This window comes from Carlito syrichta, unplaced genomic scaffold, assembly GCF_000164805.1.
Source record: "Carlito syrichta isolate Samal-C Ts95f unplaced genomic scaffold, Tarsius_syrichta-2.0.1 Scaffold314348, whole genome shotgun sequence".
Classification (NCBI taxonomy): Eukaryota; Metazoa; Chordata; class Mammalia; order Primates; family Tarsiidae; genus Carlito; species Carlito syrichta.
This window is the reverse complement of record NW_007258444.1, coordinates 57,604-71,355: the sequence shown is the minus strand read 5'-3', so window position 1 is coordinate 71,355 and position 13,752 is coordinate 57,604. Positions and strand designations below refer to the sequence as shown.

General features: G+C 46.0%; 1 protein-coding gene across 1 annotated transcript in view; it reads right to left on the bottom strand.

Annotated features, from left to right (window-relative positions):
- Positions 1 to 1,678: 1,678 nt before the first annotated feature.
- Positions 1,679 to 13,752, bottom strand: part of FBP1 (fructose-bisphosphatase 1) — a 31,335-nt gene continuing 19,261 nt past the window's right edge. The window contains exons 4-7 of the mRNA XM_008071506.2: positions 9,670 to 9,810; positions 4,947 to 5,084; positions 3,714 to 3,833; positions 1,679 to 2,116 (exon numbers count right to left, since the gene is read on the bottom strand). Of these exons, the coding sequence (XP_008069697.1) occupies positions 1,925 to 2,116; positions 3,714 to 3,833; positions 4,947 to 5,084; positions 9,670 to 9,810 (591 nt within the window). The 3' untranslated portion in view covers positions 1,679 to 1,924. The remainder of the gene's footprint in view (positions 2,117 to 3,713; positions 3,834 to 4,946; positions 5,085 to 9,669; positions 9,811 to 13,752) is intronic.

Genomic DNA, 13,752 nt, shown 5'->3' with positions numbered 1-13,752 from the left:
CATCTTGAAAGTATTCCCCCTTCTGGATGAGGGGAGCAGATCACAGCTACTCTGGGGCTTTAGATACCAAGGATGCTCAAATGAAGTTCCGCCCCCATCCCGGTCACAGGTGTCCCTTCAAATGCTCAGTGGAACGGGCTGTGTCTAGCCTACTGGTGGTGGCAAGGCCAGGGCAGAAATGCGTTTCCAGTCAGACTGGAAGGATGCTTTCTTAGCTTTCGGCAGAGGGCACCAAGAAGCTTGGCCATTGTGGAGAAGCCCTCTGCTGATTTGCTTAAAAGACTTAGAATTTGGTTTTAAGGCCAAGTACGGTGGTCTTAACTTAGAAGGCAAAGGGCATATCTATGGAGCCCCTACAAACAAATATCAGATCTGTGGGTAGGAAAGGGGAGGTGAAAAGAGGGAACCCTAGAAATTCGGGATATCACATGGCCATTTTGAATCAGCACAACCGTTTTGCTTGGGTCTCACCCTTGACATTCCCTTGGTACACAGCTTGCATGGCCCCCACGTCCTTTTACCCTATAATCATTAACGAGAAAAATGCTTTAGTTTTAGAAACCAGTGATTACACAGAACCCCTTAAGCAATGTTCAGTCTTGCTAACAATTTATCTTTTAGGCATTCGTATTGATCCATTGTTATTGGTCGCCTGGGACGACCTCCAGCATACCACCGGAAGGCGTTTATTGGTATAATATTATCATACGAACACGACAATCTCCAACTTATCACCTGAGATCGTGAGACGCTGATGCCTGGCGATGTCAAGGTACTAGATTCACGTGTCTACTATGGAAACCAAAGAATATGACTCTGGACATTCCTTTTGGCCCAGACCGCCTCCAGGTGTAAACCCTTCTTGCTTTAAAGGCCCTTAAATACACCTAGTTTCCAGCCTTCCAGCCTTCCACTCACCTGAGTGCCAGCCCCTTTTCCATCTGTGAAAAGTGAATAATAAACTTTACTTCCTTCTTCTTTCCTCTCTGTTGCAATCTTGCGTTATTCCCACAGCACCTTGCCTCAGTTTACCCTTTCGGGAGGCATGGAGCCTCTTTACATATCCCGCCCATGCTGTTGTGAGGAACTCAACAGAAAATCCCTTGTAGCCAAACATTTGCCTGGTTAGGGGCTGTTTTCTTTTGATTGGGAGTAGAAAGGTCTCCCATCTTAAGAGCGATGTGACAACCTAGAGCCCAGGCTCCTGCCACATCTCTTTGTGACACTCAGGAGAGGCGATCTTCTTCACCCTCATCTGTCCAAAGGTGGTATCCAAGGCTCTCCAGGATCAAGTTCGACTCTGAGATTCTAAGAATCATCAGAAAAGAATCACTATTGGTGCCACGGTTTCTCCAGGCCTGTGTCTGTCTCTCTTTCTCAGGGAAAGACACGGACGCATCACGGCAGAATGTGAACAAGCGGCCACTGAAAATGCCCTGCTGAAGGAACCGGCATCTCATCAAAGAGACCACACAGAACACACAAACAAAGGCAGAGGAGAGGGATCTTTCAGTTATTTTGCCTGGTTTGACTGAGATAACAGGGTGGGGGAAGCATTGTAACTGATTCTCACGGTTGTTGTGAAGATTACATGAACTATCTAATGTTATAGGCATTAGGGGCTATATCAACATCATCAGAGTCATTATTTGACACAAAGCAACAAGCCTTTTCTTTAAAGGAAAGAAACTGTTTATTTCTCCTCCATCCTCTCAAACTAGATCTTGGTCACCAGTGACACTTTCGAGATAGCATCTTGGAGGGTCAGTGCTAGGCATTATGCAGCATTTAATGGCAAAGATACCCATGCTTTCTATTTCTGCTATCTAGGAATGGAGGCTGCACAGTCAGTGCAGAGAACCACGCCTAAGATAAAAGGTCCAGACAAAAGGTAATTCTCTGGGGCGTGGGCAAGGCCAGCTCTTCACTTGGCAGAGTGCTTCTGATAAATCTCCAGGAACTCCATGACGTCGTCAGGAGACCCCAAGATGACCGGCGCCCTCTGGTGGATCTCCGTGGGCACGATGTCCAGTAAGGCTTCTTTCCCAGTGGTGGCCATTCCCCCGGCCTTCTCCATGACAAAGGCCATGGGATTGCATTCATAGAGTAGTCTCAGCTGGAAAACAAGGCCCAAGAGCCGCCTCGTACCAGAAGGTATTGCACAGAGAGGGGGCTTTTCTACAGCAACAGAGGGCAAAGCTGGCAGGCGTTTCCCAGGTAACTGGTACTCCCTTTTTGCTTCCTGTGAGGTGGCAAAAGGTCCCTCGCACCACCGCCGGTGGCATCCGAGACAAAACAGTCAACTATTTGGTTAAATTCAACCATTCATCAAGCCAGAGCCAGCAATAGATGACTTGATGCGAATGTGAGACAGACCACCAGGCTTCGGGACGGAATGGCATTTTGGCTAAACCGATGAGTCCCTCCTCTTTACAGCATGGAAACTCAGCTTAAGGAGTGATTCTGTATGTTTTGGATGGAGGTCTGCCTATTCTAAAAGCACTGAAAAAAAGCCATGGTAGTGTCTGGCTGCAGACATCTGGAAAGCAGACTGGCTCCTCCAAACAGTGTAGTATTGTTTGCAAATCTGTATGTATTCCTTTTACAATTCTCTTAAGGCTCGGGGGTTGGAATTTAGTATATTAAACATCTTGGCATTTACTTTCAAATATTAACTTTTTATCGTATGCATTTTCATGCAGTCTGCCTATGGAGTGACAGCCTTTTGCAGGTGTTTCCTGACTCTGTTTCCATATAGGTATCATGGCCAGGTTTTTAAAAACGGAGAAAAAGGAGGAGCCTCAGTATTTGTGTTCAAGAACAATTTTCTGAGGCATTAGAGGAAAATGCTGTCATGCAAGCTAATTGCATAAGCTGGGATGCCTGACGTGACCACGGCAAGAGTGTTTTAAGTAGGTAAGCATGCTTTCAGTGAGCTGGGCTTCACGTGCCTTGAATAGAGACCTAAATATGTCCAAAATATATAGATTTCTAACTATCTTAAGTAGTTGTTGTTGTTCCTGTTCTTCTCTCACACTTTTTAAAAATGGCAATCTGTCCTTTTAAGGGAAAAATAAAGAGGAAACAGGACTTGGGACAGAAACACACTGTCATCCTGTGTAGAGGAATGCAGGGTGTCCCTTAGCCAGCATGGGGAAGCAGAGCCCACCCTGCGGCCTGCTGGAGATGCCATGGGCTTGGACCAGTGCAGTCAGTGGTAACAGCTCACTGGAAAGCTCCAGGTTTCCCCAGAGATTCTTTATTTCCCTAAAAGGTGTCACTTTCCAAGTAGCAAATGCAGGCTCATTAGTGATTCCTATTTTATGCCTTTTGAAAGCAATCAAAGAAGACTTCTATCTGAAATGCTTTGATTTGCTGCCTTGGAAATGAGACTGGGCTGTTTTATTTCACTTTGTGAATGGAATTTATTTGCCCAAGCCAGACCACATGCCCATTGGAAGCTCTAAGAACCTGAACCCCCCTCCTATTTTCTTTTGCCACAGCATTGGAAGGGCTCTCGAGAGACCATTTTAATGTTTAGTTGACATCACCTGGCTTTACCTTTAATCTAGAAAAGAATGTGCCCCAGACATCCTCAGCGACCTCCTAGAGAGCATAACAGCCACCATAACCTTTCTTTCTTCCTAAATCAAGTCACTAGGGCTGAAACTGAAATCTCCTGCTCTTCAACCACTCTCCGGGGACATGCTTACCTTTCCTTTGGGGCTCTTCTTGTTGGCGGGGTAGAGAAAGATTCCTCCATAAACCAGAGTGCGGTGAACATCAGCCACCATGGAGCCCACATACCGGGCGCCATAGGGGGCTGAATTGTCCTGCATGGTTAAGACCAGCAATGATTAGGATTGCAAAAAATACAGAAAGGGCATTTTCTTTGTGTCCCCTATGCTTACTTGATTCTGCATTCCTTCACTGAGCACTCTAAGGTATGATGTGTTTGGGGCTGTGCTAAGAAATGTGATGAGAATCCTTTTCCCAACAAGCAGGAAGGAAGTGGAATCATCCAGACAACTTCTGATTCATCTCACTACAGGTCAGCTTAGGCTGTGGGGCTGGGGCAGGCATTGCATAAATTGTACCATTTAGGAACCTCTTAAAGGTTTTTTGCCAAGCTGAGGAATTAGCCAGAGGCTGGGGTGGCGTATATTTTACAGGAGAGGACACTCCCCAAGCAAAGACTTAGCAATGTAGAGAGAAAATGAATCGGGGTAGTGGAGCTTGTGGGACTAAGTGTGTGTCTGGCAGGGGTTGGGGAATTCAGAGTAAGGTGAAAGGAGAGATGATTTGCTGGAGAGAGAGCCTGGGGCTAGCCCTAAAGCCTTCGGATGCTGTGCAAACAACCTTTGTGCTTCATCTTTGGAAAACAGCAGCTGTCAATGGTTTCTGAACAAAGTCAGACAGCCCCACAAAGAGTCAGCTCTGCAGTCATTTCTTCTCTTTGCGTTCACTAATTCTTAACCTCAGTAGACAGACACCAAGATGGTCAATCTTGAGATAGTAGGACAGGAGGGACAGACACCACATGGCAGGTGCCCGAGTAGCAGAACCATATTTTGTACCATCTGGGACCATGAACTCATTCATCTGGTTGACTTAGTGGTCTTGACTTTCTTCTGCCAAGAGACAGTGGCAGAGGTGGAAATGGACACTGATTTCAAAGTCTCAGAGCAAGAATTTCCCAGTGCCTGCGTGAGGACCTAATCATGGGCTCCATGCAGATCCAAATCCAGTCTACTTCCATCCCTGTCTCCCTTCACCTCCATCAGCAGATTTCCACACAATTCAAGAGTTCCAAATGAGGTTCCAGGCCCTAAATCCCAAGGGTCCCATTTCCTTTTAGGGGACACTCCTCCCCCCAGAGCTGCCTGTGGTCACAGATGCCTAGACATTGCCCAGCCCCGCCCCCGGCCCCTCGGCCCCTCACTTACTGGGGGGAACTTTTTCCTCTGGACATACTCAGTGACGGCAGGGTCAAAGTCCTTGGCATAGCCCTCGTTAAGGCTGTAGATGTTACCTTTCTTTTTGATCTTCACATCCCTGTCCACCAAAATGAATTCTCCGATGGCCTTTTGAGACAAGGAAGGAAAAGTAGGGAGACATGACAAGCTGTCTCCCCCAGGCCCAAGCAAGGCCAGCCACAGGCTGGGCTGGGCTGGAGGGCATGGCCTAGGGTCACACATCACTTCAGGACACTGGTGATACACCTGCCACTATCCAAGAATTGTGAATGGGGTCAAGGGAGGCAAGAGAGTGCTGCAGAAGTCATCAAGGTGACAAAGGAGACTTCTGACTTTGCTCGCAAATGATTTCAGTAAAACAAGAAAGAGACCACAGGGAAGTGGAGAGGGCATAAATATGTGAAACCACCACAAAACCTGAAGCAAATAAGAATTGTGTGTCCAAAGCAATATATAAAATTGGTATGCCTGTACACACACACACCAAATTGGTACAGACAGGTGCTCAAGACTGTCCTTGGCTTTACGTCTCTACCTTCATCATGTTTCCCTTCTTGAGTGTTTCTCTAGAACAAAGTAGGACCCTAAGTTTTGAGCCCCAGCATATTTAACTTCAGACACCTTTGCTCACTGGTGAGCAAAATTTTTCTCAGATTGGCTCCTCCCATGTAGGCCCAGGGCTAAGCTAATGTCTTCGGGGTTTAGATTCTCAAAGGAGACTCAAATTTAAGGGAAAGGTATGTCATAACTCCTATCACTCTCAATTTAAGAGTTTTAGGGGCACCAGTTGTGTTACTGATAAGAGGGTGACTGAGGCTTTGCCCATTTGGGGAGGGGCTTGCTCCATTGATGCCAGAATTGGAAAGAAGAGAGGCCCGTCGACCTCTCTCCTCAGACATGTATTCCCACAGCAAAGGTTGGTTCCTGCTGCTGTGGAGTATGTTAAAACTATGAAGGGAGGGACAGACGAGGGACTAGATTTAACAGTGGCCATTAGAAAATATCAGTGTGAGCTCCTCTTTTATTCCTATATGCTGTTTTTGTGTATTTCAGAAAACCTTGACCACAAATATAATAATCAGTAAAACTAACGAAATAGCTAAGTGTCTTTACAGGAAAAAAAAAAGTCTAGAAAAGGAAGCCATTTCATAACAGGCGCTGGAAGCAGAGCTCAGGAAGCCATGCTTCCCCGACATCCACTCCTGGCCCCAGCCAGAGCACCCAAGGTACAAAGGAGGGACGTCTCCTGTGTGTGTAGACGAGGAGACGAGAGATGCAAAAGCTCCTTGAAAGTTAAAGTCTGCTAGAAATGCAAGTAGAGTTGTTGCAGTGCTTTTAGCAGAAACCAGTATAAATGGGGGACGCAAAAAACAAACAAACAAAAACAACTACTTTTTGGAAGGCAAGGCCCCTTGTAGTATAGGCTTCTGCTGCTACGTGTTCTAGGACCCCATGGGCATCAGTGTACCAGCTAGCATTGTTGTGACATACTGCATTATGGAAGAAACGCCCTGAGTTGTGGCAAACAGGTGACTGGTTTTTCCATCACGACAACACACCTGCCCACACGGCACGGAGCATTCAGCAGTTGTGAACCGAAAACGGCATGATCCCGGTGCCCCACCCTCCCTACTCACCCTATCTCTTCCTGAGCGACAGTTTTTGTTTCACCAGATGAAACAAGTCCTCAGAGGAAAATGTTTGCCCATGTGAAAGAGGTGAAAATGGCACTAAATGGCATCAAAACGGGTGAGTTCAAAAACGGTTTTGAGCAGCAGAAAAAGCACCTTGATAAGTGTATTGCATCAAATGGAGAGTACTTCAAAGGTGACTGAAGTTTAAACATGTAAGAATAAACACACCATTTTTTATAAATAAATTCCAGGTTTTTATGCCACCCCCATAGCAGGTCCTTGCAGCGGGCCAAAATTTCGAGAAAGCCCTTCACATATCCCTGGTGGAAGGCTGGTTCCCTCCAGCAACACCATACAGAAGGATTCTAGTCAAATCCCAGCAGAACTGCATGGTTCCTCCAAACATTTAGGTCTGCAGAGGGCAAAAGACTGTCAAATACACAGAAACTTACTCCTGGAGACAGTTGTCTGCAATCTGGAAACGAGAAGAGACTTAATTTTTTCTATGCTTCCATCAACTCAAAGGTAACAGAGGAGGCACCAGCATGAGAACTAAACCTGACCTTTAAAAAAAAAAAATCTTACCCAAATTCCAAACTAAAAGGCTTTGGGGGGGGGCACACCTGATAAGGACTCACCAGATAAGGTTTTATTGCTCTATTTCCCTATATATTAAAAAGTCTGTTTTCCAACCTGACTGGCATAACATCACCTAACAAAAAAGGAAATCAAATTATTGTGAGACCCTGCAAAGCTGTCTCTGGGAATCCCCAGACCTCGTAAGACACTTATCTCTCCTCTCTGAAGTCTGCCACATATAGGACTTCATCTACATATCAACAAACCTGGAGTTTTCCACCCCCTCATCTTAACAAAGCATCTCCTCTGCTGATTTCCAAAATTCCTTAACTAGGAACCACAAATTATCAGTCAAGACATCTTTGGGCTAGGGAGCAATGGTTTATGCCTGTAATCCCAACACTTTGAGAGGCGGAGGTGAGAGAAATGCCTGAACCCCATGGTTTGAGACTAGCCTGGGCAACTTGGCAAGACCTCCTCTCTACAAATACAAATAAAAATGGTTAGGCATGGTGGCGTGGTTCCAACTACTTGGGAGGCTGAGGTGGAAGGATCACCTGAGCCCAGCAGATCTTGGCTGTGGTGGCCGTGAGCATGCCACTGCACTCCAGCCTGAGTGACAGAGTGAAACTCTACCCAATTCCAAAAAAAAAGAAAGAAAAAGAAATCTTTGAATCCACCTATGACCTGCAAGCCTCTGCTTGGAAATGTCCCACCTTCCTGGGTCAAACCATGAAAATCTCACATGTATTGATTTATGATTTCTTGTAATACCTGCCTTCCTAAAATGTATATAACCAAGCCTCCATTCTACCAGAGTGGGTACCTATTCTCAGGACCTCCCGAGGATGGGTGCTCCTGGGCTTAAGTCCTAAATTTTGGCTCAAAAATAAGCTGTCTTGAAATATTTTACAGAGTTTAGCATCTTTTCATCAGTGAGCAGAATGTCTGGAGAAGCAGCAAACATCTGTCAAGGCCTAAATCAGCAAACATCAAACTGCACCCTGGGCTCAGATGGAACTTTGCTCTGGTTTTGCCGTTGTTTCTCCCTGAGGACACCTCATTGGAGAATTTAACTGGCACTATTCCCTATCCTTGTTTATTTGTTAAGTACCCATGCTTCCAAGGAGGTGAAAGTCCAGTTCTGTAAAAGTACGTGGGACAAAGGGAGCCTGTGTTGATTTATACTTTCATACACACAAACCCTGGACTCAAGCGACTTGCTTCTCTCAGAGGATTCCAGCTTGCTGATTGTACCTTGTGTTCAATTTGTCAGCAAAAAAGCCCTGTGTACATAAAGTGCTTCATTAATGTCCTATGAGAACATTTCCACAATTTAAAAAAGTTTATAAATCCAATTCATTTCCCCTTGAGAGCCTGGGCCACACACAATGAAGCTGTCAATGTATTGAAGATTATTAATTAGAGTCTAGGTTTCTTCCCCCAATTTACCTTCTCTGTTGCAACTGTCATCCAACTGAATCAATAAATAAGTCAAATTGAAGATTATTAATTAGTATTGAAGATTATTAATTAGAGTCTAGGTTTCTTCCCCCAATTTACCTTCTCTGTTGCAACTGTCATCCAACTGAATCAATAAATAAGTCAAATTAATGGACATGTGGAAGAAATCACCCACAAATTAAAACTGTTAGTGAACATTTTTCACCATACTGTGGGCTCCTCTCTATAAGGTAACTTTCCTTTGTAAGGAGGCTAAGAAGTCTTCATTTCATGTCTTCTTTTCATTTCCTTGAGTTCATCAAAGCGTTATCAAGACAGCAAGGGTTAACGGAAGGTTTATGTGCATGCACTCTACACCATATGAACTTGGAAGCTACTTTTGAAGAAACAGCGCCAACCACAGATTCAGCTGAGACACCCGTTCACCTCAGGAAAATAATCTCCAAGAAAATAAGGTAGAAAAGCTCGACATGGATGTAGTTGGGTGGCAAGCAGACCATCTACAGGCCCCATCTGGCCCATAAATGTGTTTTAGTTGGCTAGCACAGGGTTTTACATGTCAAGAAACACTACTTTTTTTTTTTTTAAATCCGGTGTTTCTTGAACCATTGGAAGCCGTGGCAAAGCTCGGCCCCTCTTCCCAATAGTAACAGCTGCTGGAACACTCCAGTTAGCCCCTGCCCCACCTTCGCCTTGGCCTGTCTTCCCCTTCCAGCACACTTCACTTATTTATTAGGCCTGCAGGGATTCGGCGGGCATTTGAGTCATTTGAAGAATGGTTGCTTTAAATCATTCATCTTGAAACAAAGACCTTCTTTTCTGCCCACCTCCCTGATTTTCCCAGGACGTATGCACTGCCTCTCCATCTCCTTCCTCCTTCTCGCCCCCAGCACGAACGTTTCCTGGCCCTCCCTGGACATCTTTTCCCATGGGGCTGACCCTCCCCTCACACACACATAACACACATTCCCTCACAGCCACCCACCAAGGACCCGGCCTCCTGCCCGACCTCTCACCGGGTCTAGCATGAAGCAGTTGACCCCACACTCCATGGCCAGGACCAGCATGGTGGCGCTGCCGTAGAGCGCATAGCCGGCTGCCACCAGGTTCCGGCCTGGCTGCAGGGCATCCTTCTCGGAAGGCTCATCCGTTGACTTCTAGACAAGAAAGAAAACAAAACGTGTCTCTGTGTTGTTCTGTCTTGTGGTTTTCTCCTCCAGCTCAACCACTAGCAGGCGAGACTGTCGAGGTGCTCTTCTAATGAAACAGGGCAGGGGGCCCTTCCCAGAGGGCCATCCTCCACACATCAGCACTCTCCTGATTGTATTGTCATGGCAGCCTTCCCACCAGCCCCCAAATTTCCTGCATTCGGATTCTTCTTTCCAATCAGGAACCTCCTCCAATTTTTCTAATTTGATATTCCCTCATCTCTCGATTATCACTTCCAAAAAAGAGCATGCCTTCTTTCCAGCTCCCTCTAATTTAATCTTATTAGGGGCATTGATGTCTTTCACCCGCCTACTCCAGCTTCACTTAGACAAATTAATGCTGGGATGCAGGGCAGTGAGTCTGGCGAGGAAGTCAATTTCACAAGCCCTTGCCAACGGCAGCACATGCCCCATGGAGCTGTGTGGTCCATACCACTCACACATCAAGGCCATTCTTGGAAACTCGGGGTATCTCCCCAGAGTCATTACAGGATAGAGCAGATGCTGTCCAATTTTTTCATCATGACCCACAGTAAAAAAAACCACATTTTACATCACAAACCACCAGTACCAATCCACATGCATACACACACACACACACACACACACACACACACACACACACACACACACACAGCAAAAATTTAACAAAATAATTTCTACAGTTAGAACCTGCCAGGCACTCTAATCTTTCTATTTTTTTCATTAAAAACACAGCCCATTGGATCATGTGGCCCACAATTTGTCTAATACTAGGGAAGGGAACCCCTTAAGGGCAGTGGCATGATCCCTTACTGATAATTTTTTAAATTAACATTTGAATGACTTCTTTGGTTCTCAAAACAGCCCCAAAGAAATCTTTCAGCTTCAATTTTCTGCTTGAATTGAATAGAAATTAAAAGGGGCCATTTTCCTCAATGTTATTTATTCCTTCCCCAGTCAGAGGTTCTAGCAGCTGAGAGTAACTAGGGTGATCTTCAACATGGAGCTGGGGAGGGAGGGCCTGCCAGCCAGCACACTCCAGGTGATTTCTTCCTATAATTTTCGAAAGAGTGACCACAGGCCATCTGCATTAGACTCATCTGGGATACCTACTAACATGCACATTCTAGGGCAGCAGCCGGGACTTACTAAGTCAAACTTTCTATGGTGCATCCCAGGAATCTGTGTTGTACCACGCACCACAGGTGATTCTTGCACTAACATTGACGCACTGCCAGGCGCAGTGGTTCATGCCTGTAATCCCAGCACTTTGGGAGGCGAAAGCAGGAGAATCACTTGGGCCCAAGAATTCGAGACCAGCCTAGGCAACATAGTAAGACCTGGTCTCTACAAACAAACAAAAAAATTATCCAGGCATGGTGACCCGCACCTGTACTTCCAGTTCCTTAGGCGACTGAGGCAGAAGGATCATTTGAACTCAGGAGTTTGAGAATGCGGTGAGTGGTGATCAAGTCACTGCACTCCAGCCTGGGTGACAGAGTGAGACCCCGACACACACACACACACACACACACACACACACACACACACACACACACACACAATCACTAAAACCATTTCTCCCCTTCTCCCCACATTCCTGTTCCTCATGGTTTTTATCTGGGTAGGTGGTCGCTTAACTGGTTGGGTTAAGTTATTTGCTTTAGTTTGGTTTGTATTCTCCACATGGTGCAGTGTAGCCAAACACAGACTAAACATAGAATCAAAATTTTGAGGGTTCCCCCCCATCCAAATTTTGCCAAGGCACAACCCTGAAAAAAGAAATTGACAAAACCAATGACCTCTGTCAATGTGGACCACCTGTTAGAGACTTGTTTTAACAATGACCAGCTTCCGCTGAAGCCAGTGACATCGTGGGAGAAATCTGGCCTCTAACTAGCCTCTCCTCCTACGACAGGTTTTGAGTAACCAGTTCTCCACCAAAGAAAGTCCCTCAGAGATTCGCCTCACCCGGAACCATCCATGCCTGCTCGTAGCAAAGGTGCCAAAGTAAACAGACAGTGGCATACTGTCACCAAATGCTTTACACTTCCACTTCCTTGCATGGAATAAGAAATAGTAACACTTGGCTAGGCACAGTGGCTCACGCCGGTAATCCCAGCACTTTGGGAGGCAGGGGCAGGAGGATTGCCTGAACCTAGGAGGTCTAGGCTACAGTGAGCCGTAATCATGTCACTGCACTTCAGCCTGGGCAACAGAGTGAAATCCCAACACATACACATACACATACACACAAATAGTAACACTTGTATATGATCCATATACTCGAAAGATAAAATAATATCATTGAGTTATGGATTTTGAGGAATTTTTTTCTAGCCTGGTCCCCTTTCTAAGGATGAATTTCCTCCTCCAGATTCTAAGTATGCATGCCTTTCTTCCTAGGGAATTGATTCCATTCTTTTGCAGGTGCCCGAGGATCAACAAGCATAAAGCACTTGACAAAATTAGAGTCTCCAGACCTTACCTTTCTCTACCTGTCTGAGACCACCACCTGGGTACTGATTTCTGTTTTATTCCATGCCACTCCATAAGGTGTATAGGGAAAGACTTAAGGTCTTGGAAGAGAAGGTCAAGCATAAGTGGGGGAAGGAAGGAGGGATGTCATGCTACCAGTGGTCTTCTTCCTAGGGGCAACTAAACTTTCCTTTTGAAATCCTGCTTTTAGTGGTGCAGACTGGATACTTTCAAAGGACACTGCAAATTAGAGTGTGACCATAGAGGCTGACCTAGCTAGAGAGAGTTCTAAAAATCATCTCATATGAAAGTTGTTTACCTTAAAGGAGAGAAAAAAAGGTGAGAAGAGGGTGGAGGGAGATTGGAAAGACAGGAGAGCTGTTTCCAAGCATGTAAAATAATCTTATTTTCTGATGCTCTAAAAGATTAAATGAAGGCTAGGTGCAGTGGCTCATGCTTGAAATCCCAGCACTTTGGGAGACGACGGTGGGAGGATTGCTTGAGCCCAGGAGTTCGAGGCTAGCCTAGGCAACACAGTGAGACCTAATCTCTACAAAAAGAAAACAAAAACAAAACAAACAAACAAAAAAAGCTGGGCATGGTCATGCAACACCTGAAGTCCCAGCTACACAGGAGACTTAGGTGGGAGGATAGCCTGAGCCCAGGAGGTTGAGGCTGCAGTGAGCTGTGATCGTGTCACTGCACTCCAGCCTGGGCAACAGAGAGAGATACCAACTCTAAATAAATAAATAGTCAAATGCACAATAATGAGACAGATTTCAACACAATATTTGGATGAACCATGATGGTTGGCCAGCGTCTTAGGATAATCTGCCCCTTCTGGAAGGCTCCAGCCAGAGACTGGGTGGGCCCTGGGGAGATGCCACAGCAGGAACCACATGGAACACTGGATCACATGCCCTCCAGGTGCCTTTCCAGCCCTTTTCCAGGCATCGTGTGGCACAGTCCCCATTACTGACGCTCCCCACTAAGCAGGTGCACCAAGGGGTTGAATTTTAGCTAAGAGTCATCTCTGCAGAAAGTAGAAAGGGTCTCCTTGGAAGCAACACACACATCAATGTTTATGCCCCACAAGCTCTCACACGGTTTCAAATAACCAATAAAGCTGTCAAAAACTGAAATGACTTAAGGGCTGCATCACACTCATCCTCTCTTTCCATATATATATATTTTTTTGAGTTGGAGTCTCACTCTGTTGCCCAGGCTGGAGTGCAGTGGCATGCTCCTGGCCACTGCAGCCTCGACCCGCTGGGCTCCGGCGATCCTTCCACCTCAGCCTTCCAAGTCGCCGGAATGACAGGTGCGCACTACCATGCCCAGCTAATTTCAGATTTACTGTAGAGATGAGGTCTTGCCAAGTTGCCCGAGCTGGTCGTGAACCTGCAGGCTCAGGCAATCCACTCACCTTGG